The sequence below is a fragment of the Rhinolophus hipposideros genome (assembly GCF_964194185.1).
Source record: "Rhinolophus hipposideros genome assembly, chromosome: 24".
In the NCBI taxonomy this organism is placed as follows: Eukaryota; Metazoa; Chordata; class Mammalia; order Chiroptera; family Rhinolophidae; genus Rhinolophus; species Rhinolophus hipposideros.
The window spans coordinates 7,740,878-7,767,552 of NC_138070.1; the positions used below are offsets into that span (position 1 = coordinate 7,740,878).

General features: G+C 54.7%; 1 protein-coding gene across 2 annotated transcripts; it reads right to left on the bottom strand.

Moving 5' to 3' along the window:
• Positions 1 to 256: 256 nt before the first annotated feature.
• On the bottom strand, positions 257 to 26,636 carry RASAL1 (RAS protein activator like 1). 2 transcript variants are annotated; one of them, XM_081037279.1, is made up of 21 exons: positions 25,884 to 26,636; positions 21,606 to 21,662; positions 19,361 to 19,474; positions 19,148 to 19,209; positions 16,769 to 16,898; positions 14,753 to 14,834; positions 14,531 to 14,662; positions 13,209 to 13,297; positions 12,547 to 12,664; positions 12,244 to 12,394; positions 11,840 to 11,904; positions 11,425 to 11,537; positions 9,354 to 9,546; positions 6,108 to 6,245; positions 5,388 to 5,532; positions 4,097 to 4,269; positions 2,832 to 2,969; positions 2,617 to 2,752; positions 1,713 to 1,833; positions 1,259 to 1,335; positions 257 to 1,008 (listed from the first exon to the last, which is right to left on the bottom strand). In XM_081037279.1, exons 1-21 carry the CDS (start codon positions 26,525 to 26,527, stop codon positions 869 to 871), a joined length of 3,018 nt encoding a protein of 1,005 aa, XP_080893405.1. In that variant the 5' UTR covers positions 26,528 to 26,636; the 3' UTR covers positions 257 to 868. The 2 variants fall into 2 exon arrangements, with proteins under 2 accessions (XP_080893405.1, XP_080893406.1); XM_081037280.1 differs by lacking the exons at positions 19,361 to 19,474; positions 21,606 to 21,662; positions 25,884 to 26,636 and having other exon boundaries at positions 14,536 to 14,662.
• Positions 26,637 to 26,675: the final 39 nt, after the last annotated feature.

The following is a 26,675-nucleotide window of genomic DNA, read 5'->3' on the forward strand; positions in this document are numbered from 1 at the left end:
ACCCTAATACATACAAAGGTACCCAGCCCCGTGATCCTCAAATCTCAGGTTTATCCACATCACCTGGAGGCACTTGTTAAGCATCCTGACTTCTGCCCCCACACTCCTTCCGATTCTGATGCAGTAGATCGGGGTGGAGCTCAGGGATCTGCATTTCTAGCAGACACCCCGGAAGGGTGAGCTTTGGGCCAGTCTGAGAAGCTCTTCCTGGCTCCCAAGCTACCTCCCAAGGAACCCAGTTTGAAAACCACACATCTAACAACACACCCTCCTCATTTTATGCAGGGTAAACTGAGGTTCAAATAGGGGAACGGAGGCTGGCCCAAGGTCTCCCAGACTCCAAGGGTCTGAGTCTTACACATTGGGCTCCCAACCTGTTCTTCCTGAGGGCACCTCAGCCAAGGGCAGGGCTTGGGAAGATCAGTGAGGTTACAGGGGTTGGCAGACATGAAAACGGGAAAGGCTGAGCCAGCTTAGTGCTCGTCTGGGGCAACAAGGCTATATGATCATCGGGAATTCAGGTACAGCTGTATCCAGCAGCTCAGGGCCAGACTGGCTTCATCAATGTGGGTAGAAGCCAGTCCAGTGAAACAGAGACCTCAGGCTGAGCCAGATGAGTCAGGTTCCTTATCCCATCCACTTCCGTCTACCTTAATCCAGAGCGTGAGACTCATTCAGTGCAAGACTGGCCCCTTGCTTCCATGCCCTGGGTTTTGAGCTTAGGGCACATAGGATTAGGAGGTCTTCAGAAGCCTCCAAGCCACAGTACTGAGGAGTTTCACAACCACCACAGGAGTCTTGGGCCAGGGAACACTGAGAAGGGCCCAAGGGCTCCTTCCTCCTCCTTCCAGGCTGGCTCCAGCACTCCTCAGGGCCTGAGGAGGCTGGGGGCCACCTTCCCCTGCTCCTGCTGCTGGAACTCCTCGTGGGCTCGATCCAGGTCTGCGAGCACCTCCAGCAGGCGGGCAGCTGCCTCTCTCTGCCGGGCCAGGGCATCAGGACAGGCCCCTGGGAGAAAGACACGGGGGCTTAGCTAGGCCAGGGCAGGCTGCCACAACCCACACCCAGTGGCTTTCTCGGGCTCCAGGTTTGCCCTGTGCCCTGAGAATCCTAAAAGGTACCAGAGTCCATACACAGCCCCCTGGGCCTGCTGGTGGCTGAGAAACAGGAGCGTGACTAGGATGGCACAGGGATATGCTTGGTAAGTTGTGGGAGGTAGCAGAGGGGGCAAAGGAAAGGGACTTCCTTAACTCCTTACCTTCCGTGGTACTGGAGCCCTCCCCTGAGTCTGCCTCCGGACTTGAATCCATGCTGGAGTCCTCCAGGAATTTCATCCTAGAAGTGGAGAGGGAGAAAGACAAGGCTGGTGCCTGATTCCCAGTCTTGGTCTCTACCCCAGAGAGTCTTTGTTAGTTGGAATAAATCTCTGTCACTGAATAACAGTGACCCTGAGGCCAGAAAGGAGAAGGGACACATCCAAGGTCTGTGCCTGTCTCTGGAGCCCCGGGTATTAAAAGATACCAAGATCCAGTTCTGCCTTAGGGCCCGCCCGAGGGTTCTGTCTCGCATAGAGCCTGTCTCCCCCTTCCCCGCCCACAAGCTCAGCTGCTGCGCATGGAAAGAATGACCAAATGAGCAGCAGAGGCCACAGCTGGGTGGCTGGCCCACCCAGCTGGTCATAGGAGCTGAAGTGGCATGGGCAGGGCACCCACCTGAGCTGGTCCCGCCCCAGGAGCAGCTGCCGATACACCATCTGGGTCTCAGCATCAGGATCCAGAGGGTCACTCCAGTCTCCCAGGGTGACAGCAAAGTGTGTGCGGCTGCAACCGGCAGCTGAGGGGCAGAGCGTCACCAGTAACCCCTCCCATTCCCCTTCCGGAAGCCCCATTGGCAGGCTGTCCCGAAGCCCTGCTTCTGCCTCTCAAATCGCCCTTCAAACCTACTACGTCCTTCAAGCCCCACTGCCTTCACCTCACCCAACATAGCAGTGGCCTCTCCTCTCTCCAGCCTCCTCCCACAGTCTGGGCTCCAGCCACAATGACCCTTTTCAGTCCTTCCGCCCTCTCTGTCCTGAATCCAGGCCTCTGTCATGCCGTTTCCTCTCCCTGCAACCCTCTTCCTTACCCCTTCCCTGTCTCCAACTTTACCGCCTAAATCTTACTCTTTGCTCAGGTCACATTTAAACAGCACCTTTTCCAGAAAGCCCTCCTTGATCTCCTACCCTGGGGTTGGGTCAAAGGCATTCTCTGGAGTCTCAAAAGCCTCCTCTTGGCACTTGGAAAGCTGTATTACAATTGTCTGGTTGTTCACTTTCTTCCTTGAGAGCAAGCCTGATGTCCATCCGTGCACCACTAGACACCTGGTGCATAGTGGGTGCTTATAAAACAATACCTCACGTTTAATGAGCACTGTGTGTTAGGCAGTGTTCTAAGCAGTTTGCCTATATTAACTCAGTTATTCCTCACCACAACCCTAAGAGGGAGGCACTGTTACCAACCCCATTTCACACTGGAGACTGAGGTATAAAGAGGTTAAGTAACTTGCCCCAGACCCAGCTGGGTTACCCGCTGATTGACAGGTGGGGAGGGTGGAGTCTGAGACCCGCTGCCGCCTCACCTGAGCGATCAGCCTGAAGGCAGCAGGTCCAGCGGGCACTGCGGAAGGCCCCGGGGTGGCAGGAGGCCAGCTTATCGGGGTTGGGGGCGCTGGCCTTACGCAGGGCCGACAGCCATTGGTTCAACTCATTCACATTCTGCAGAGAGTGGGAGGTGGTCAGGGGCGGAGGTGGGACCCAGGGGACGCCGTCAGCCCCTGTCCTTGCGGTGCTTCACCTTGCACTGGAGGTAGGTAGTGTGCAGTGTCCCTGCATCGTCCTGTGTCACCACCTGCATCACATGTGGCAGCTGAAAGGCTCCCTCGTCCACACGTTCCACCGCACGGATATATGACACGAGGGTGGAGGAGCGTATCTGAGAAAGAGGACAGTCACTGCAGGAGGGTCTGGGGGCTGCGGCCAGGGTGCAGGGGCCAGGGACAGCTTTCCTGAGGCTGTGTGCATCAGGTGGTGTCCCCGGGGAGGGGACACTCGGCCCTGTGCAGCTGTGGTCTCTGTGCACGTTCACTCGGCTGAGCCACCAGTCCCGTCGTCCTGCCCCATCACTCTTTAAGTAAGTGACACCTTCTCTGGGCATCAGTTTCCACTACCACCACCACCATCATCATCATCATAACCACGGACATGGCACTTGGGATGTGGTTCTATTCACTTTACATTTATCAACTTATTTCATCGTCCCAACAAATTTCTGAGACTGGGGCTATTATTCTTCCCAATTTGCAGATGAATACACTGAGGCACAAGAGGATAAATGACCCTCCCAAGGTCACTCATCTGGTAGAGCCAGAATTAGAACCCAGACAGTTGAACTAATCTACGCTCTGATGACAAAGTAGAAATAATAAGTGCGGGCACTCTCTCCGGTGTTGGTTATTATTATTTATGGTGCATACGCAGAAGTGAGTCGATCCCAGTACGTGTCTGGGTTTGTGCTAGACTTGAACGGCAGTCCCAGGAGAACAGGGATTCTCTGTCTTGTTTACTGCTGTATCTCCCTGCCTAGATACATGCATGGTGCATAGTAGGCACTCAGTATATGTTTGACGAATGAATGAGTGAGTGAACGCATGCCTGGACGTGTATGCCTAACAGCCAGGCAGGTACCTCGCAGTGAGCAGACCTAATTTGAGGGCATGTGTGCCTAGATCTGGGTGGGAACAGATGAGAGGACGTAAGCATTGCCCATGTCCTATGCGTGACCACATCTAGGGGGTACGTCAGGGCCACTCTACGCACATGTTCTGAAGGGCGTTGGAGGGTGAGTGCATGTAGGTGTGTGACTGGGCCTGTCCTGGGCCCCCATTGGCCCAAGGGTGTGAGCAGAGCCTGGCCCGAGAGGGTGGACTTGCCAAGTTGCTACGGGGGCCTGGGCAAGTCCTTGCCCCCTCCTGGGCCTCCGTGTCCACCCAGGGTATGAAGAGGCAGTTCCATGAGGGAGGCCACCACTGGAAACCCCTCCACCGTGGACTGGGGCCCCACCTGACACTCAGGACTCTTAGAGTAGGACAGCGTCTCCCCAGTGAGCCAGAAGTAACGCTTCTTGAAGGCAAAGCGTGTGGCCAGGCTGGCAGGCTCCTCCTTGCGCTTCCACAGGTAGCCTTCTCGAACAGTCACGGAGGATGGGACCAGGGCCCTAGCTGGGCCCCCAGCCTCTGCAAAATGGGGAGGGGGGACAGTGAATCCTCTGTCCAGGTTCAACCTGCCCTGGGGGCATGCCCAGGGCCTCAGGGATGAGCAGAATTCTCCTCTGCTCCCCTGGAGCCAGCAGGATGAAGCCTCCATAGGGAATGGTACCACTGAGGGAGGGGCCCTGTCCTGAGGGATCTGCAGGCAGTGGCGCAGGCAGCCAGCAGGGGGAGCCACCCATTATGGAGCCAGTCCAGGAGTGCCTGGCATCTACCCGCGGGGGAGCCCACACACAGGCTACCCCCCAGCACCACGGCCCCGCCAGCCACAACCAGCGCTCATTTCCACAGGTTGCTCCTCTGTGACTTGGACCCAACTAGCTCATGACCTGGACCCCACACTGGACTCAGTCCCAACTCTTCTGCTTGAAACTGTCCTGTGGCTCCATTTCCCTCAAGTTGAAGCCAAATCCTTCCAGCTGCCTACAAAGCCTCACACAATCTGGCCCTCTCATCTCTCCTTCACTCCCCCTCATTCACTCTTTTTCACTGGCCTTCTCACTGTTCCTTTCTGGCCCCACCTCAGGGCCTTTGCACATGCTTTTCCCAGCCTGGAACACTTCCCCAGGATCCTCATGGCTCACTCTCTGTCCTCTTTCAGGTCTTTAATATTACCCTAGTGAGGCCACTCCCAGCCACCCTACAAGTTTGATCTGCCACCCCGACATTCCTTTCCGTCCTTTATTTTTTCTCCTTAGCCCTTATCACTCCCTAACACACCATGTGATTTGCTAATTCATCTTGTTTACAGCGTGTTGTCTCCACTAGAATAAAACTTCCATAAGAGCGGGAGTTTCTTCTGTCTTGTTCGCTGCTGTTTCCCCAGCATCTGGTACAGTGGTTATTACATTGTAGGTGCTTAATAGGTATCTGTCATTTGCATGAACACCATGCCACAATCTCCACCCACATCTCCACGTTGGCTAGAATGGCAGAAGAGGTGCCAGGAAATGTTAGCTGACTGACTAGCTGCCCCACAGAGTCACAGTCTCAGTGCTTAGCAATGGGGGAGGCGTGGTGGAAGGGCAGGTCCCAAGGGTCCAGTGGTGTGACAAGCTACACATGGCAAGGCCACAGGAACTCACCCTCCTCCCCATCCACATCCACCAGCTGGTCCAGGAAGTCTCTCACACGTGAGATACTCTGCAGCAGGAAGGGGTGCAGGGGGGCCATCCACAGCTCCTTGCCCTGACCCAGCTGCTGGCCCAGGTTTCCGATGCTTTGCACAGCCTGGAGCAAAGGAACGGGGGATGCCAGGGTCAAGGTCACTGCAAGGGAGAAGGGCCTCTGTGGACCGAGAACAGAGTCCCAGAGTCCTGGCTCCCAAAGCAATGCTCAGTGAAGGAGAAGACTCCCAGCATCAGCTGCTTTGGGCAATATCTCTCCCTCCAGTGGACAAATATGCACCCCCAGGGCCCTTATTATCCTGTTCCCTCCTGAGCCCAGATCTCCCTGCTCAGGACTGCCTGGTCCTATCATGCACACTCTCGAGCCAGTGAGAACCTTCCAATGTGGCCACTTTGCAAAGGACGGTCTAATCAAAGAAATAATAAGGTGTAAATCACTGCTATCCTGCTTCCCACTTTCCTCCTGGAAGGGTAGGGTTTGTGTTTCAAAAGAGGAACTTAGAGAGCTTAACGAATGCCTTTCACACTCAGGAAGGCTAATGGTGGTGTTTCAGACATAGCTTTCGCTGGGCCTCATTTGGGCCTTCTGTGTAAACCCATAGACGCCTCCTAGCTCTGTTTCTACCATGCTTCTCTCTGGCTAAGAGCACCCACGATGGGGGACTCCACTGCTGGTACCTTGGCAAGCAGCAGCAGTGAGCGGCTGGTCTGAGGATCGGCATGCTGGTCCCGGAGGTCAAACAGCTTTGGGGTGAGGATGGCAGGTGCAAAAAATCGCAGGAAGAGAAAGCCACTTATGGCCAGGTACTTCACATCCTACCGAGAGGAGCAGCAGATGAGAGGGGGAAAAACCCACTTTCCACCTGGGAAACTGAAGCATTAAGGATTATAGACTGGTGGTGCAAGGGGAAGTGAAATGGGAGATGGGTCAAGAGGCCATCCTGGTCTGCCACAGAGGCCTTTCCTCTCTGGGCCTTAGTTTCTCCACCTGGCAAATGGAGTAATAATACTAATCCCACATGACCAGATTTAGCCAACCATCCTCAGAGTCTGCTTTGTGACAAGCACTGTGCCAAGAGCACAGCCCTATGAAGGAAGCACCATCATTATTCCTTTTACAGATGAGAAAGCAGAAGCTCAGAGATGTCAAGTGACTTGCCCAGGGTCACACAGCTGATGAATAAAGGAGACAGGATTCAAACCCAGATCTATGATTTATTATAATGAATAGCAACAGGCCAGATACCTCTCCATACATTTGTTTATTTAATACTAACCCCAGGACGTATTATATCTCCATTTTACAGAGGAGGCAACTGAAGACCAGAGAAGGAAGATCACTTCACCAAGGCCACACAGCTGTAAGTGGCAGAGCCAAGATTTGAGCCCAGGCAGGATGTGAACTCTCAGCTCTTCACACACTCTTGCATTCAACACTAGCTACTGTGGAGTACTCACTGAGTATCAAGAACTAAACTTGAACTCTCACATTTAATCCTCAAATACCCCATGTAGATATTATTATCTCCGTTTTCCAGAAGAGGAAACTGAGGCTCAGTAGTGATCCCAGTTCAGCTGGTTCCAGAGCCCATCCTGCATGCACCCTTGAGCCCCAGCCTCTGCCCTCTACAAACTGTAAAGTATGGTGGCTGCTGGTGAGAGTCCCAGGCCTGGCCACCTGCAGGTAAGACTGGTTTCCCCAGCTCCAGCAGAGGGAACTCAGGGAAAGGGTGTGGCTTCATCCTGGGTGTATCTGGCTCCCCACAAACCACTGTCCACTCACCTCTCATACTTGCCTGACTATATTTAGCCCGAGAGCGTGTGTGCTCCAGTGTTTATCTACGGGCTGTATTCACACATGAAATACTACCCTCCCTGCGTGCATGCCAACTCCCTGGGCCACCTCTGCATTGACAGTGAGCCCTACCAGGGGCTAGGTACCTGGAGCAGCCCAGAGGGAGGGTGTTCACCCCCATCCTGCTCATCTGGAACCCTGAACTGCCCCCAAGGCCACCACCTACCACCTGCCATGTTCAAGGGTAATTTTAGCCTTAGACATCAGCCCATAACTTCCTCTTTTTCTTGAGGAGGAGGAACAGGTGTCAGAGAGGCAGAGAAAGGGGTTCCCCTGGGTTCCCTTGAGCCTGTCCACCCTCATGGGCCTGAGAAAGCTCCTGCTCCCTGCCCACTGTGGGGGGCTGAGAACTGGGGACATTTGGGTGTTACTGATATCAGCTCCCCCCAAGGGCCAGGCTGTCTGGGGAGCTGGCCTCTCCCCTCCCTTCCCTCCTCCCAGGCACTGCTGTGTCCCACTTCGCACCTTTGCCGGCAGCCCAGGCAAGAGCCCAGCAAAGTGGGGCATAAACAAGCCACATCTCAGTTTGGAGGCCACACCTCAGCAGAGGCTGAGGGGGAGACAGGAGAGACCCCATCTGGGAGTCCAGAGGCCTCGGTGTGAGTCTACAACCCTTGACCAAGGTGCTTTACCGCTCTGGGCCTCAGTTTCCACATATGTAAACAGGAAGTGGGGAACCAAGAGCTCTTCACCCAGGCTCTAGGGATGGGCTGTGATACCTCCAACATTTCGATCTGAAATTTTTCTGCAGCGTGAACTCAGGTTTGCCTTTCTGGTACATCAGCACCATGTAAGTAAGCCTCATGTGATGTCATTCGTAAGCAAGAACAATGACAGCCACCCAGAAGGTGTGCTCCGCATCAAACCTGGGGGTCTCCAACTGGTAACCCGCAGGCCAGGCCAGCTGCAAATGCATCATGATTGGCTCAAAGTGCTATTGTTTTGTTGTTGGAGTTTTTTTTAGGTTAATTAGTGCCAAAATGTTTTAAATGGGGCCTCTCACATAAAATCAAGAACGTTGGCTTAAAAATGGCTTTAAAAAGCCAAAAAACAAACTATGAAGCTCTGGCCGTCCTATGTGAAGGTCAGATTGATAGTCTGGAGCTGCCCTCTTTAGACAAGCTATGGAGATTCTAGTTTGCCACGGTCCCCACCACTCCCTACTGCCCTACACATTGACTGCTTTGTTCGTTTTTACCTCACCTGCCTCAACCGTGCAACACCTGAGTTTTCAACCTTATTTTGGATATTGGCTACTAAACACCTCTTTCTCTGTCTTTCTCTCTGTCCCTCTTTCACACACACACACACACACACACACACACACACACACAGAGCTGGAATTTAACAAGCACTCACTCTGTGCCACACTATTATTTGGTGGTTATGAACAGATTCAGGAGCCAGCCTGCCTGGGTGGGTGCCTATCCCAGCACCACCCCCTTTCTTTCTAGCTGTGTAAATTCACTTCTCTGGGCCTCAGTTGCCTCCTCTGTAAAATGGAATAATACTAGTACCCACCTCAGAGTGTGGATGTGAAGACTAGATGAAGGTAATAAATACATAAAATAAGGTCTGACCCATGGTAGGGGTTGCACATAGTGTTGTTGTTGTTACAGGGGTACCTCGGTTTTCGAACATAATCCGTTCCGGAAGACCATTTGAGTTCTGAAATGTTCAAAAACAGCCAACAGCGAGGCCTCAGGATCTTGCACTCAGCGGAAACCGCGTGACAGGTTCGACTTCTGAGGCGTGTTTGAAAACCTAAGCATTTACTTCTGGGCTTACGGCGTTTGTAAACCAAAATGTTCATTTTCAAACGGAGACGTTTGAAAACCGAGGTACTACTGTACTATTATTATTATTATTTTATTATTATTACCACTCCCCATGGGTCCCAGACCCTGCCAGGAATGTTGTCCCCACGTCGGCCAAACACAGAGCACTTTAGCACGGTGGCCCAGATTCTGCCCCACCTCCGCCCTGACTCTCCGAGTGACCCTGGACAAGCTGCTGCCCCTTCTCAGCCTCAGGGTCCCTCACCTGCCCCATGGGCGAGCCTCACCCACCTTGTGCTCCGCCTGGGGGAAGCGCTCCTCCACACGCTGGCGCAGCTGCTTGAAGGCCAGGCGTATGGCAGGCGGACAGCGCCCCACGGAGCCCACGATGGCATCCACAATGGGTCCCAGGTAGCCTGTCAGCAGCCCCAGGCTGGCTTCCCTCACGTGTTCCTCCGAGGGCGTGCCCTTGAAGGAGATTCTCCTGGGGGAGCAAGCCCAGCACCTATCTGCTCAAAAGCTTCCACCAGCCCCCACTGGGCTCAGACAGCACCCACCTTCCCATCCCACCTCCTCACCCTGCCCCTCCTACCATCCCCACCTGGCCTCTTGCTGCTGCTCACACACGCGGAGCTCAGTCTTGTCTTGCAGACTTTGTACATGTGGTTCCCTCTGCCTGGGGTAGTCCCCACATTGAGCTTACATGTCACCTCCTCAAACAGGCCGTCCCTCCCCTATCGCCCATCGTCACAGACCGCGGTGCAATGCATTTTCAGCATGGACATGCCAGACACATGTTTCTGCCTCCGGGCCTTTGCACTTGCTCTTCCCCTTGCCAGCAACACTTTCCCACTAGATTGGCACGTGACTCTCGCCCTCGCCTCCTTCAAGTTTTTGCTAACATGTCCCCTTCTCTGAGAGGCTGTCACTGTAACCAGCCTGTGGAATATCACAAGCCCCTCCCCTGCTCCGGGTATTTCCCACCACCCTCCCCAGGTGTATCTTCCTTCATTCCACCGATCACCTACAAGAACCTTCTTTAGTTTGTGATCTGTCTCGCCCCAGAAGAGGGATTCATGCCCTTTGGTTCTCTGTTGTGAACTCGGTGTTCAGCCAGTGCCTGGCACACAGTAAATGTTCAACAGTTGTTTTGTAGAGTGAATGACGGAATAGCACTTGTCTATCTGCAATTATCCAGTTCCTTCCTTTCTTGTTCCCACCCAGGTTTAGGGGCTGGCTTGCCCACTCTCAGACTGAGGACTCCACAGAAGACAGGCTGCGGGGTTTCGGCCCCACCGTGCCCTGGACCCAGCAAGCTAAGCCCTGAACGAATGTCTTTGGCATTAAATGACTAAATATCTAATTTAATCCTAATGGCACCCTGATGCACTATGTAGCCTGATCGTTCCCATTTAACAGATGAGGAAACAGGTTCAGAGAGGTCACTTTGTAAGTGTATGGGGAAAGCCGAGATGAGAACTCAGGGCTGACCGCTTGAGTCAGCCTTACCTTCCCCTGCTCAGGTCCCCAGATGGCCTTGCTCCATCCTTGCCAGATGTGCTGGGAAAAAAGTTCACCTTGCGTTTCACAGACAGACTGTGCCCTCTGCTCAGGGCCTGGGTTCCTATCCCTCATGTGCAGCTTCCCAGCTGTGCGACTTAACGCAGGTGACCTCCCCTGCCTGAGGCTCGGTTTCCTCGTCTGGCAAAAGGTTTCCTCGCCTGCCTCTGGTGTGCTTGGAAAGTGTGGGCAGGACTTGCTGCAGGGCCCAAAGTGAAGGTATGACCCTCTCCTCTCCCTACCATGGTCCCCAAAGGACTGCCCAGCAACTAGCTTTTGTGGCCTGCGTGGGAACAAGCCCGCCCACCCTGGCTGGAGTGGGGAAGGTCCTGGAAAGAGAGGAGGAGCCCACAAAGGCCTGGCATGACCCCCAGCCACTGCCCTGCTTCCTGCAGCCTCATCAGGTGCTCCAGGGTGCCACCTTGGCACACAGGCCCATGCAGAGCCCTCCCCCGATGGCCTCGCCACCACCACAACAGAAACACCTATACTTACGGAGTACTGGCTAATGCTGGCCTGTGCATACATAGCTCTCTTAATCCTCACAGCCCCACACGGGTAAAGTAACTTGCACACTAGGGGTGGCAGAGCTGGGATTGGAGCCCAGGGAGCTCAGACGTCAGAGTCCTGCCCGGAACCACTACACTAGGCAGCCTGAGGATCAAGAGCGCACAGGAGAGAGTTTGGGGTGGAATGCAAGGCTCCTAAGTGGGTGGCAGTCGGCACAGACCCAGCCTGACAAGGCTCCAAGGGGACAGGGGGGCTGTCCAGGGTCACGCTTCATCCCTCAGGCTCGACTCACCTGGTACGACCCAGGTCCATCTTGCACGGGTCCAGCTCCATGTACTTCTTCTCCTCGAAGACACGGTTAACCACCGGCTTCAGAACCTCATGTAGGTAGGGCATGCCCACGAGCTGGGGGCAGGGGGCACCACACAGGGCACGGCTGAGGGCGAGGCCGGAGGGTGCCCGTGAGCTAGGGGCAGGGGGACCGTGCAGGGAGAGGTTCAAAGCAAGGCAGAATGTGCCCAAGGGCTGCGGTGGGGGCACTACCCCGGGTGCCACTAGGGCGAGGCTAGGCACCCACCAGTAGCACCCCAGCTCAGCTACCTAGTGCCACCTGAAGTCAGCCAAGCTCTGGAGTCCAGGTAAACACTGGGAAGGGGGTACCCTTAAGGAAGCTGCTACTGGGCCCCAGCAGACCTTCGCCCACTCACCTTCATGAACTGTTCCATTGACTTGGACGCCAGGGAGTTAGAACGGAAGAGGGTGTTGGGGTCAGCTGGGAGGACAGAGGGAAGTGTTTGCCTGGATTCAAGGGGCTGTCTCCACCTCACCCCACCCAGGATTCTACCAGCCTCAGGAACCAAGGAGACCAGCCATATCAGCTCCATTCACAGTGCAGAGGCCCAGGGTGGTTAAGCGATCTGCCTAATGTCACAGAGCTCAAGAGTAACAAAAATCAGCTGGCTGGAATGCACGGCACGGGGAACCCTCCACACATACACACACAGGAGCCCCTCTCCTCTGCCTGAGCCCCTCCCCTCCCATTTCTCCCCCAGAGACCCTCTGCAGACCCATCCTTGAGGACTGATGTCTGGGGATCATTCTGGCAACTCACTGGTCCGTGCCACCTCACGCCGGGTAAGATAATCCAGAAAGGGCCCAGCCAGGCCCTGGCCGAGAAAGAGCTTCACCAGCTTGGTGGCGAGGTCCTGGCGGCAGTCCCCCGAGCTCAGCTCCAGCACTGCCAAGGGGCTGGCGTCATCCTCCTGGGCAAGGACAGGAGGCAGGTAAGGTGGCCTGGAGTTCTGAGACCCCGAAGCAGAAGAGCCCAGAGAGGTACCCTTGAAGCCAGGGGAGGCCAGGACCGGGTCCATATGCACCACCCTACCCCGGGGAGCTGCTTGCCTGACGCACCCACCTCGGGCAGCCCCAGCACAGACTCCATGAGCAGCTGCACGAGGGGCTGGTAGTACTTCGAGGGCAGGACACGGTCCTCGATGAGGCGCACCTTCAGCCGCAGAGCACCTAGGTTCCCCCTGACCAGGGTCAGATCACCGGTATGTGTGTGAGGAAGTAAGTACGGGCAGGTGCGGAGAGCCAAGATGGGCAGGTGTGAACACAGGCAAGGAGCAGGGATATTTGCAAAACTAGACAGGTGTGGACAGCGGTGGGCAGGTGTGAACAGGTGTGCCCAGTCCACACAGGTGTGAACAGATATTGACAGGTATAAACAGGAATGGATAAGCGCAGCCGGTGTAAATGGTGTGGCCGGCATAAACAAGTGTATAAGAATGCACAGTGTGAACAGGTGTGGACAGGTGTGGAAGGACCCAAGGTTCTGAACACACAGCAACAACTGAACTGACATGCTTGCAGGTAGATGGGGAACAGGAAAACTCATTTGGACATACGCAAACACACATTGTGAGACACTCAACAAACGTTTGTTAGATGAATGAAGGAAGTGACATGGTGACGCCTTGTGGGCTGACGTGGGCACCCATGAGGACCTGACCGTGGGCTGAAGATGGTACCCAACCTAATTACAGCCCGGCCTTCTCCCTCCACACCCACATTTACCCAGAATCCTCCTCGGCTCTGGGAAAGGGCAGGAGGCGGAACCAGCCATTGGGTGGGTTCTGCTGCAGGACCTTCGGGGGGAACTCCACCTGTGAGGGGACATACGGACCCTCCGTCGAGCCCTGCCCTGCTCCACCCAGCCCTGGAAGAAGAGCTCAGCCTGCCCAGAAGGGGCAGCATAGCCTGCCAGGGGCCCCCTCCTCCTTCCCCATCGTATCCCATCGACACTACAGCAGTGACATTCCCTCCCCCAGTCCCAAATCATTAGTCCTGCCAGGGCACTGAGGACCTCCAGGGACTCTTAGGTGAGGAAACTGAGACTCAGAGAGTTGAGGAAACTGTTGTGACTTGCCCAAGTTCACAACAGCTGCTAGAGACAACATGCCCGGAACCGACTACATTTTCAGTTCTGTTTAAGGACACAATTGCATCCATCAAAAGGCTTAAAGACAATCCAGAGGGTCCTAGAACCCCACCTCCTTCTTTTGAAATAACTTTATAGAGATATAATTTATAGAGATATAACTCGTACAAGTTTTCTGTGGACATGTGTTTTCACCTCTCTTGGGTATAACCCTAGGAGTGAAATTGCTGGATCACTGTGGTAATTCTGTCTTTAACTGGTTGAGGGATTGCCAGACTGTTTTCCAAAGCAGCTGTGCCATTTTACATTCCCACCAGTAATGCATAACTGAGCTTCCCTCTTACTTGTTCTAATCTTGCCTCCTTTTAGAAACTGTCAGCCCTGATGGACAGCCCTGAGAGGCAGGAACGATCGCACCCATTCTACAGATGGGGAAATTGATGTTCCAAGAGAAAAACCTTGAGCTCAGTTCTTCCAGAAATAGGAGCTAAGGGCTTAGATTCTGGAGTTAGAGAGACTTGCACTTAAATCCTGGCTCTGCCATTTCTTAGTCATATGGCCTTGGGAACACCACTTAGCTCTCTGAGCCTCAGTTTCCTCATCTATAAAATGGGGACAATAGTCTCAGGGTTATGGAGTTTCCATGAGGGTAAATGAAGTTAGGCTGGAGAAACACTTAGCACAGGGCCAGCACACAGTTATCCTGGGTACTCTCATCCCAAAATAAGAATCTGAGCTGACCCTGTGACCTTGGGCAGGTTCCTGTACTTTTGAGACCCTCCATCTCCTCAAATGTACAATGGGGCAATAGCACTCCATTACCTAGGCCCGGCCAGGAAACCTGATGAGGCAGCCTTCACATCACCCCTTCTGAGCCCCAGGATACGCAGCCCATCTCCCCCTCCTTCTCCCTTGGAGGCAGTGGGGAGCCATGGAGGGCGTGGGAAGGAGTGCTCACCATGCCCAAGAAGTCATTCTTGCCCACCATGTCCCAGTCCCAGAGCTCCACTCGCAGTGAAGATGGGGCACCTGGCATCTCCCGCAGCTCAAGCACCTCATCCCAGTGTGGGAAGCGAGTCTTCTTGATGGTCTGGGGGAGGAGGAGGGAGTGAGGAAGAGCGCTGACAGGGACCCTGCCACCAGATGTCCTGAGCTTTCTTAGTTCCCCTCCATCACTCACCGAAGTCTCCAAGCTCTGGCTGCCCCAAAACACACGTGCAAATGGGTCGGAAGTGCCAGAGATGTCTCGGGGGGCCAGGTCCCTGGGGACAGATGAGGAAAGGAATGAGGGACACAGGACCCTCGAAGACCAAAACCCAAGCTGGACTTTGGAAAAGGGGTAGACATTCAAATGCCGCTGGTTTCCAAGGCAATGAACTGCTCCATTGTAGGGACCCTCATCATGCCTGTCCAAACCCCGTATCTTCCTGTTGACTAACGCAGAGGCTCAGAAAGGTCATGTCCTGCATCACAGAGCCCAGCAGGCAAAGATGCCATGGGGCTGGGGAAGGGAGCCTCAGTTTCCCTGGAGTCCTTGGATGGGAGGCAGGATGCCGGGGTTCGAAGCCTGGCTCTGCCATGCATTGACTGGGTGACACTGGGAAAAGTCACTCCTTCTCCCCGAGCTTCAGTTTTCTCATCTGCAAAATGGGAGTAATAACAGACCCACCTCACATTGGTCTGGGCCTAAGTTAATGAGATGATGTGTGTAAAGGACTTAGCATAGCACCTGGCCAGGGGTGAGGGCTCAGCTCAGTCATTCATTCAACAAACACTCATGCCCACACCCTACCTAGGACCCAAGAAAAGGCATGAGGCAGAGACCCCTGCCTCTGGTTGTCATGACAACCCAAAGTCACGCCAGTCAACCTCCCCCATCCCTCCTTCCTGAGGTCCCCTAAATCCAGGACACCCCCAGGGGCTGCTTGCTTCCTTCTGCTGCTCCTCTCCCACCCTTGCTAGGCATCCAAAGCCTTTGGTTTCCTAGGAGCCAGCCCAGTTGCTAAGCGACAGCAATCTGTCCCTTTCCTGTTGCAAGGATCCTGCACAGCTTTGTGGCTGGTGAGGAGGCCCTGGACACAAAGCAGATGAGGAGCCCAGTCCCATGTTGAGGCCTTTAGCCTGTCTCTTGCCCCCCTGGTGCCTTTCATTCAGACTCCAGGAAGCCCCAGCTGGTGATGGGAGAGGCACAGAGAGGGCAAGAAAAGACTTTAAAGTCACACAGCAAGTTAGAAATAGAGATCTTCCCCAACCTGGACAAGGATCATTTGAAAAGTGAAGGTTGGGGGAGTAAGGTGTGAAAAAAAGGCATAAAAACAAGATTGGAGATGGGAGGGGAAAGGGGGTGGAAGTATTTAGGAAGCAGAATGATGGGGGAACTGAGAGGAAGAGAGAGAAGGGGACAAATAGGAGGGAAGGGAGACGAACATCCCAGGAGCTGGTGGTCCTGGAGGGTCATCTGTGGGTTTTGCCGGTCCGTCTTCCTTCAGATGTTTCTTTGGCACAGGACCTCCCTTCCCCCACTCCCAGCCCACATAACTTAGTGGGCTGATCCCCAACTCCACTCCAGGAATGGGCTTGCAACTCAGGCCTGACCAATCGGAGTCAGTGTAATTGGTTCAGAGACGGGCATGTGCTTCAGACTGAGCCAATACGAATTAGTCCCGGGACATTGGTTGGAAATGGTAAGAGACTGAAGTTCTGTTTTGATTGGAGCTGCCAAGTGGTTACGATGGCAGCGGGGGCCGCTGGGGCCATCTTTGCCCCCATTTAAGGAGAGACTGTTTCAGAATGAAGCTAACACAAAACACAACTGAGGAATCTGTGTTCACAGATACCAGACGTCACCATTTGAGCACCTGGGTCCAGCCATGCCTGAAGCTCCTTTCATTCATATGAACCAATAGGCTTCCGCCCGTATAAATTGGTATCTATCACTTACAATTTGATGAATACACCTTCACACATCTGTCTGGCCATCCTGAGTGTGTGGCCTTTGGTTGCTGGTCACTGGGGACCCAACAAGGATTTTGCTTGTGCTTTGACCCCAAGAACCTGCAATCCAGGGAGCTTGAACTGTTTGCCTATATGGGATTCTGGCTGTAAGCCCAGAAGGGCCCCAGGAATGGAGAGGCACCGAAAGCCGAGGCAGCTGCTCATTCTCAGAGCACCCCCCACGCCCCCCACATGCCCGTACCTGGCCTTGAGCACATGGCAGTGAAGACAGCAGCCCCGCGCATCCTCCAGCATCTGCACAGCCAGGCAGATCTCACCCTGTACCTCTGCGTCCGGGTCCACGCGGCTCAGGTTGATCCAGCTATCGATTCCTGGAGGGCACAGGCGCTCACTTTATGAAGCACCTACCGTGTACGTGGCACTGTGTTCACTTAAAAGTTCAATTAACACTAAAAACATATTAAGTCATGGACATTGGTTAGCCTTCTGATGAGGCGCTGTAATTATCCCCATTTCCAGATGAGGAAAATGACGCCCAGCGAGGGAAGGGCTTTGCCCATGATCCCACAGCTAGTAAATGGCAGAGCTAGGATTCGAACCCTGACAATGCCCTTGGCTACGCACCACCACACTCCTTCACCCTGGTATATGAAGTCCTCCGTCGTTTAGTCTCAGCGTACTCTCCTCGCAAAAAGACAATGGGCATTCCTACCTCTGAGCCTTTGTCTGGACCATTCTCCCTGCCTGAATATGTCAATCTCAATCTCTCTCTCTCTCTCTCTCTCTCTCTCTCTCTCTCTCTCTCTCTCTCTCTCTCTCTCTCTCTCTCTCCTCTCGCCCTCTCCCTTTCTCCCTCTCAACACTTTGAAGGTATTGTTTCTCTGACTTCTAGCTTCCACTGTACTTACTGGGGAGTCATTTCAGCCTAGTAATTGCTCTTGTGTCCGTGGTCTTATCTTTTCTCTCTAATTTTAAAAGCTATTCTTTGGCTGTTTCACCACAATGTGTCTAGGTAAGGATGTTTTTGAATTCTGATCAGTGGTACAGATTGTACTTTTCCTACTTATAAAATCATGTTCTTCCTTGAGTTCTGGAAAATTCCAGGTCTTCAGTTTTTTTTTAAACATTTTCCTTCCCTAGTGTTTTTAATGAGAATTTCCTCTCCCCAATTTTTTCCATTCTTTCCTTCTAGAACTCCAATTAACTGGATTTTTTTTTAGACTGTCTCCGTTATTTTCTATATCTTTGAACTTCTCTTTTATATTTTCCTTCTTGTTTCTCTGGGCCAAAATCTAAATAATTTCTTCACGTCTCTTCCAGCTCACTAAACTCTCGTTTCTGTTCTGAATGATCAGCTGTCTCTAAAAGTGTGGTTTGGTTCATTGTCAAGTCTGTCTACTTTGTTAATGTATTGCTTTAATTAATTGTGGTTGTTGCTGACCCTTTCTGGTGATTACATCTTTATTTACATAAATATTTTATTTTTAAAAAATTCTGTATGTTACAATGACAAAATCTAAAGTCTTTGTGGGTCTAAATCTGATGGCTATCATTTCTGTCTCTTCCTCATGGTGGCCCACTTCCTTGTGTGTTTGGTGATCTTTGATTGTGAAGTCATGTTTGTCTGATTTCACTCGGTGGGAAACCTACCTTGAGGATGTTTATCTCTGGAGAGGTGTGGTGCTTGCTTATTCTGGGCCTCTTCAAGGATCTCAGTCTAAAGGGGGGTCTCAGGGTCAATACCATCTGCCTTTGGCCCTAGCCCGAGATTTAGCCTGTTGACTATAGAGTTGACACTGACTTAACTTTCAGGGAAATCTTTCCTTGCCTCCTTGCTATTGCTCACCACTCCCTGTTAGGTTTTGCTCATGATTGGGAACAATGTGTTAGGAATTGCACCTAATTCAGGATGTCACTGTTATGTGGCAGGAGGGCCCTTCTGAGGATCTAGTCCCCAAGTTGCTGGAAATGGAAGCTCCATCTCACCTCTCTCTATCTTCACTGGTACCCCCAGTTCCAGGATGCTGTCAGTTTTCTCTACCTTGATTATTGTGTGGATTCCAAATTGATCTCTCAGATCTACTACTCCTATCCCATCGTGACCCAGTATCCACAAAGCAGCACAGAGAGCTTCTGAGAATGTATCTAATCTCTTCTATCACTCCATCTTCCAATAATATGGCTCCAATATCTTCACTGTCTTTCTTGACAACCATCAATTGCTGCCCAGTACACCCAAAAGGAAGTCTAGATTCTGGCCTGGCACCTAGGGTCCTCTCCAATCAACCCTCACCAAGTACTCCATCTGACCTGACTTATGCCTCACGAGAATCCATGGAGACGTGCCTTAGCATCTTTGCCATTCCCCCTCCTACAGGAAGCCTTCCTGGACCACACTAGACCTCACTGCCTGCTGCTCCTCATCCACTGTCATACCAGTGATGTTCCACATAGCTCTACGCCCACATCTCTGTCCTGTTTAAAAACAAAACCTGAAATAATTTTCCACTCAGGGCTCTGTGCTTCCCCGGGCAGCCTGCCATGCCCTCGCAAATGCCCACTCTGGGCATGGCCACCCCCTCCTCCCTCCGCCCAGTGGGGGCCAGTGTCCCTCACCCACCTCGTGGGTCAGCTGCAATTGCCTCCCTGCTCAGCGAGATCTTGCCGATGACATCGTCGTGCCTGCAGAAAGGTGGGCAGGTGAGGGTTCAAGTCAGGGACCCTGCCCCAGCCATGGAGAAGTGGGGACAGACATGAAGGGCTGCGTGGGTGGGTGGGTACTTTGCCTCTGCCTCCCCTCAGGTGCTCAGGCTTGGGTCCCCAGCACACACACCCCACCGTGTCCTCGTCCAGCACGTAGAAGGCCAGATGGTGGAAATCCAGGGGTAGGTGCACCGTGTACTCCTCGCCCCAGAAGGGGCTCAGGCTGCGCCAGACGGTTGCTGTCCTGCAAAGGAGAGCGTAGGGGGCTGGGGACCCTTGGACCACACAGGTGGCAGACACACACACACACACACACACACACACACTCCCATGGGGATCCTCACTGAAACAGAGACACTCACACATACACCAGGGAAGCCAGAGACACAAAGAGACACATTCATGCCACAGACACACATATGCAGCCTCAGATATCTCTAGAAATACACATCTATGTGTTTCTACATATGAACACATGTAGACACACACAGAGACCCACAGAGACACACTCACATACGTGCACTGGTACACAGCAGACACACACAGAGTCACCTAAACACACCGTAACTGACAACATGCATAATTTTATTCAGGCAGTCAGTCAGTCACTCCGTAAACTCTCATCCCAACTGTGTGCCAAGCCTCGCGAGGTCTGGGGAATCAGAGGAAGAGGTGCCAAGGTCCCTTCCCCAGAGAGCTCCCCTCCGTGGGCAGGTGCTTTCTCCGGAGCTCTTATGGCAGTGAGAGAAGACCTGTGATTGGTGTTAGCTCAGTGGCGCCTGGTCAGGTCTGGGAGTGGGGCTAGGAGGGGTCAGGAAAGGATTCCTACAGAGGCTAATCAGGCAAAGGGGGAGAGAGAATGAGGACAAGCATTCCAAATGGCTGGAACAGCATATGCAAAGGCTCTGAGGCAGGAATGAGCTTAGTGAGTTTGAGGAACAGGAAGGGAGGAGTGTGAGGGGCCAGGAAACTGTGACGTCAGCAGGGGCAGGCACACTCAGTAAGCAAGGGGGAACCACAGGAGAATGAAGAACCAAGACAAGCTCGGAAACAGACACATACGTAGAGCACCCTCACCCTGACCCCCCTACAGAAACACTTCCCTTTACCCAACAGGGAACAAAGAACCTACTTGCCCAGTAAAGACACAAACAAATTTATGGCTGCACAATGTGGTTTGTACACCTGTCACTCCCACCCTCCTTCCTTTCACATACTCTTCCCGGACAAAGAGTGTGAGCACACACACCAGCGTGCACACATACGCAGACACTCTGCTTTCTACCCCAGCCCCGGACACCACCATCAGATGGATGCTTCTTCCCAAACACCCTGCAAGTTCCTCAGGCTCTCCAGCCCCTGAGGCGGGAAGCTCTTCAGAGCCCAGAGAGGTGGAGATAGCAGCCTGGGGTAACACAGAAAATCAGTTTGCAGGTTTGGGGGCAGAATCAGAATGTGGCAAGTGGGCAGCATGAGCACAGAGAGAACAGTGCAAGGGGTCAGCTGGGGTACTGCAGTCTGACCTTCCCCCAGGCAGGCTCCCTGCCCCAGCTCCTGGCCCATCTGGACCAGAACCCGCTCCAGCAGCATCCTGAAATCCTGCTGTCTCCATAGGAACCAAGGTCTCAGCTGCCCGCCCACCCACACCCCCTCAGACCTGCGGGGGCTGAGAGCTGTCCTTGGCTTGGCCTGCGGGGGTGGGAACGAAGCATGGCCCGGCCAGATGTCCGCTGCTGCCCAGACTCACTCACAAACCAAACACCCTCACATCGGTGCATAGGTACCCAAAGAAGCTGGCAAGGGTGCACACGTGTACAGGGCAGCCCATATGTGTGTGTGTGCGTGCACGTGCACACACACACACACACACACAAGTGCACAAAGTAAGCCTGCACACCCCCAGGGACATACACATCTGACCACAGGCATTCACACCAGCTCTCCAACACCCCCCCCAACACACTCATAAGCAGACCGAGCTGGGTACATGTACACACACACACACACACACACACACACACACACACACACACACACACCGGTGCCCGCAGCACCCAGCAGGCCCGGAACCAGCCAGTCCAGCCAAGCGTGAGACACCCGCCCCCGGGGAGGCCCCTGTGGGAGGCACAGGCTGTCAGCCGCTGAGTCAGCCCCAGGGAGCAGCAGGTCCAGGGGGAAGGTATGGACCAGTTAGGGCTGAATGGGGAGAGGAGCTGGCAGCCCCCCTGCAGGTCCTGAGGCCAGGGCACAAGGCAGCCACCATCAGCCCACAAGTCCCTCCTCCCCCAGCTCCTCTTTTGCCTGTGAATTCTTGTGTCTGGACTCCCCAGGTCTAGAAGGAGCCCCTCCCCAGACCCACTCTCTCCAGTCCTCACCTGGCCACCACCTCGTCGTCCACTTTCACTATGCAGTAGGGGTCACTGCTACCAGACCTGTGGATGGGGATGGGGGTCGAGAGGGCAGCCGTGGGTGAGGGTCCCAGTTAACCTTCATTATACAGAGAGAGACAACTGAGGCTCAGAGAGGGGAGGGGACTTGCCCAGGGTCACACAGCAAGTCTAGCTAAGAGGCAGGACCTTCGGAGACCAGCAGATGTCATGGCGGCCCAGCCCACCCACTGCGACCCTGACCCACCACATGTGGGATCCCTGACTTCCACCTACAGAAACAGAACACTGAGGCTGGAACAAGGAAGTTCGGAGTTCTGGTTCCAGGAAACCCAAAGCAGAAGAGCACGTGCTGGAGAGTCATACCTGGCTTCCCCACCTGCTGGCTGTGGAACACTGGCAAGGCCCCTCCCTTCTGGGACCTCAGTTTCTCTGCTCTATAAATCGGGAATAATGTTAACACACTTCCTAGGGCACTTGAAGAAACTAAGGAGACAATGCATGGAGGAAGGCATCTCAGGCTCGCCCCAGACCTCTCCCCGCAGGTGTCTTAATGCCCCCCTCTGGGGTAAGCATTGCCCTCACCAGCTTTTCATTCCAATGGGAGTTTCTCTGGGGAGGGGACTCCCCTTGCTCAGCCTTCAGTGGGGATGGACCTCAGCAGACTCTCTCACTGTAGGCACAGACCAGGGCACCCAGACCTCAAAATTCAACTAACAGATGTGCCCCATCCCCTTGAGTAGCCTTGATCCACTGGCCAACCAAAGCCAGTGCCACCCCCGCTTCATAATGAGTTACCAGTCCAGCCATCTCCTCTCCTGTTCCATCACACAGGCCATTCCTCCCACCAAGCTCTCCGCCAAGCCTCAGGGCCTTTGCACTGGCTGCTCCATCCACCTAAGACACCGTCCCTGATCTTGTCACGTCTGGCTTCATCCTGTCATTCAAACCTCACCCCAAAAGTCACATTCTCAGAGAGGCCATCTCTGACCACCACTGTCCTGTGTAAAACTGACCTCCAATGCCTCTGAGCATCTGAAATCACCCTGTCCCCTAGTTTCTCTCTGGGTTTCGTGTCTGTCTCCTAGGCTCTCCGAAGCTTCTGAGCTGTGAGCTCCTTGGACGAGGACATCCATCCCCCTCCCCTAACCCCCACCTGGCAGAGTCAGAACCCAAATCCAGGGGCTCAGTACACATGCTCTTAACCAATGCCACCTCCACCCTAGTTTACGATCCCTTCCCCAGGAGGCCCCCTCCCTCGATGCCCCAACCCCCACCATCTCTCTCTGTTCAGCGTGTCACCACCAATCTACAAATGCCTCAGGGATTCCAAGGAACAGGGACATTGGCACTGGGAGTGGCTCCACCCTGAGCCCTGTCTGTTGGCTGAGCCCTTCCTGTGTCTCAGTTTCCTCTCTGGACTTCTTCCTTTAGCCCCCCCACCCCCCAGGGTGCTCCAGTGCCTCCATTTCCCAATCGGGTCCCCATCCCTGAACACTTCAGACTGGGAAGTGGCATATGCCTCTGAGTTCCTCTCTGGGTTCCACCTCTGATCCCCCTTCTGTCCCAGGCCTCAGTTTCCCCTTCTGGATCTATCCCAAACCCACTGGGCTCAGTAACTCCAGGAGCCCACCTGGCTCCAAACCCCTGGATGCCAGTGACTGGATAACCCCCTACATCTCATTTCTGTCTCTGGGTTCTCTATCCCTGAGGTTCTTTAAGGCAGGCACCCATCCCTCAGTTTCCCCAGCTGCAGATGTGTGCTGGGATCCTACCAGCAAAGGGCTGGGAGACACGCCCCCCCCTTTTGACCTGGCCTAACCCCCAGCCCCTCATGGGAGCCAAACTCATACGTCAGCTCCAGGGCTCCGACGCAAAAGGGCCTTATCAGGCTCCTATCAGGTAGGGGCACCAGTGGCGGAAGAGGGCTGCCCCCTCCAGACCCCCCATCTCTCCAGACTCTTGGCCTCTCCCATGGCCCCTGCCCCACCTCAAGCGTGGGAAAGCAGGCCCCGCACCATTGCCTGCTGAGTCTGGTTTGTGCATGGTGGCAGTCAGGCTTCCCATCCCAGCTTCGTGACCTCAGGCAAGTGACTTTGCCTCTCTGGGTCTCATTTTCCCTATTTGTAAAATAAAAATGCTAACGGGACCACAGGACCTGGCCCTATATAGTCAGCCCTCGGTGACTGACAGCTGCTATTATTTTTTTAAATATTTATTTATTATTTTTTTCAATTAGACTTGACCTTCAATATTATTTTATATTAGTTTCAGGTTACAGCATAATGGTTAGATATTTACATAATTTATGATGTCACCGCTGCTATTATTAATGATAGTAATAACTCTAAAATTATTGGCTGAGGGTGGCCGGTTAGCTCACCCTCACCTCTTGGTTAGAGCGTGGTGCTGACAACACCAAGGTTGCCAGTTCGATCCCCGCATGGGCCACTGTGAGCTGCGCCCTCCTTAAAAATAATAAAATAATCGGCTGAGCCCTCCTATGCCAAGTCAGAACCACACCCCCTAAAACCTGGTGAGGTTTCAGGAGGAATCTGGACCCTTTCCCTTAGGAGCCGGGAGAGAAAACACACCCGAGTCCCCATGGACAGGGAAATCGCAGCATGCTCTGAGGAGAGAGCCCCTCTGATGAAGGGAGCCGACAGCGAGGGAAACTGAAGCAGGGTGGCTGGATCCCCAACTAGTACTTAGTGACTCCTCCCCACCCCAGAGCTCACCTTGGCCCAGGAACATGGGGAAAGAGGCGTGGCCAAGAGATGCAAGAACGAGGCAAGACCCAGCTCCCTCCTAAGGAGAGGCAGAAGGAGCTCCCTCCTGGCCCTTCCCAGGATTGGTGTGTGGGGGTGGGGTGGGGGGTCTGAGCACAGTGAGATGGAAACCTGGTTTCTGGAAGGCCCCCCACCCCAGCCCTCCAGCAGCTGCCAGTCCCCCACTCCTAAACTCATTGCCCAGACACTTCCGGAGTCTGTCATTCTCAGGGGCTCTGAGAGGGCATCACAGAAAGAGGGAGGCAGGAGGCTTATCCAGATGCTGCATTCCCACAGCTAGCTCTCTGCTTCTATGTCAGGGACATGTTTATTTGGGGTAGCTGATGAGGATGGAGAGAACTCTAAGCAGCTCCTCCCTTGACAAAACTGCAGTGTTGGGGAAGGGGGAAGGTTCATGCCATCAAAGGCAGGACACTCCTTGCTGGGGGCCCACAGCTAGGGGAGTTAGGGCAGAGCTAAGCCCCAGCCTGGACCTGTGCTGAGGCTCAGAATCCAGGTTTCTGCTACCTTGGCCATGGGGGTAAATCCTAACAGGTTCTCCACCCTCACAGCTGCATGGGGCTTGAGCACCCCTGTCCAGAGCTCCCATTGCACAGATGGCAGACCAAGACCCAAAGAGGACCAAGTTCAAGGTCACCCAGCTGATGTCCTGCCAAAGATCCCAGGTGCCCACACCCTCAGAGCCCTTTCTGGGCTCAAGGCCAAGCAGGAGGGGATCCTTCGGGCCATGCTGCTGATTTGGCAACTGCTGACTCAGCGCTAGGGAGACACAGCCAAGGACTGTACTACGGGGATCCCAAGGGTCCCCCAGCCCCACCACATCTGGCTGGGGAGGGGGCTGCGCGGGGAGTTGGCTCTTCAAGCCACTCAGCATCCAGGGAAGGCCCGCACTGGGCTGGGACCTACTGGGTGGGGAGCTCAGGGCTCTAGGTCAAGAGGGCCCCCCGTTTTCCCCCCACCCCGGGCTGGACAGTTGGCCATCTGGTGACACTCTGCAAACCTAAACCCCAGATATACACAGAGGAATTGCTGGGGCCACCTGGATGCCCCACCTTCCGGGCTCCTCCCCAGGGTTCCGTTGATAAGAGCCCACCCCAGCCTGGAGAAGCCCCATCTCCAACACCTGCCTGGATTAGGGCAGAGGGAAGAGACGCCCATGCACACAAACCCCTGCCCAATCCGACAGAATCCGACCCTCTGAGCTCCACGGCTGAATCTCTGCAAGACCCCTGTTATTACATCCCAGGAACAAAGACATCCCCCTTGTTGGGGACAGGGCGGGGCATCTGCTAAGTCTGGGCGCCCCCTCCCACCAGGACAGCGACGGTGTGGGGCCTCTTGCTCCGCGAAAGCGGATCTGCCCCACGGCGGGGTCTCGGACAAGAATCCGCGCCCGCTTCGCAGGAGGAATGGGCGAGCCCCACCCCAGCCCATGCGCGGGGGCCCCTCACCCCCCACTCGCGCTGGGAGTACTCACACATCCTTGGCGGGCAGCGCCCGGCCCTCCACCACGCGGACATTCAGGGAGCTGCTCTTGGCCATGGCGCCCAGCCCCAAACTTTCCGGGCAGGAGGGCGCCCAGGTTCCGAGGCTGGACCGCGGGAGGGAGGGAGGGCGTCTACATGTCACCCACTGCGAGCCTGGCGCCCTGTCCCGGAGTCCGAGCGCCGCCTGTCCGAGACGCGGGTAGCTGGGTGGGAGGTTTCCGAAGGAGGAGAAACGCTCGGTGTCCACGGAGGGGGAGTCCCCTAGGACTCCACAGGTAGCAGCCGTGCGCGGAGCAGGCAGAGCGCGCAGGGAGCACCTCCGCTTTTTGCCTTCCAGCCTGGAGCTCCCGGGGGGCGGGCAAGGCGGGCAGAGGGAGGGAGGGGGCGGCCCAGGGCCCTCCCCCCAATCCCGCCTCCCGCGGGGACCCTGCTGGTCCCCAGGCCCCCTCGCGCGCCCTCTGCCGGCACCCCAGCGGACTGCGCCAAAGCGCACGGGCCGCGGAACCTGGGCGCGCCGAGTCCGGGACCGCCAGGTGGGAAGCGGCCCACGGCCGTGATGGGCGTGGCCAGTGGCTCCTGGTGAGTTGGCATCGGGCGCAGAAGAGGCAATGTGTCCCCTGGCTGCCCAGCACATTCACACTTCCCCGATCCCCCCCACCTACATTCCGGCACCACCTTCTCAGTCGGCCCTCCTGCCCTGTCCGGGAGCAGTATCAGCGGCGGCGGGAGGCGTAGCTAGAGAGTCGCGCATTCCCTTGGGGTCCGTTCTGAGTCAAGGGAGG

Bases quoted from the DNA above. Each gene is read 5' to 3' on its own strand.
- RASAL1 (XM_081037279.1), bottom strand. From the start codon at position 26,527: ATGTGCTGGGCAGCCAGGGGACACATTGCCTCTTCTGCGCCCGATGCC. The intron at 2,970-4,096 runs GTGGGGCCCCAG...CCTCTTTCTCAG, and splicing joins CTAAGAGTCCTGAGTGTCAG to ATACGCTCCTCCACCCTCGT. The intron at 2,753-2,831 runs GTGAAGCACCGC...CACTCTCTGCAG, and splicing joins CTACCTACCTCCAGTGCAAG to AATGTGAATGAGTTGAACCA.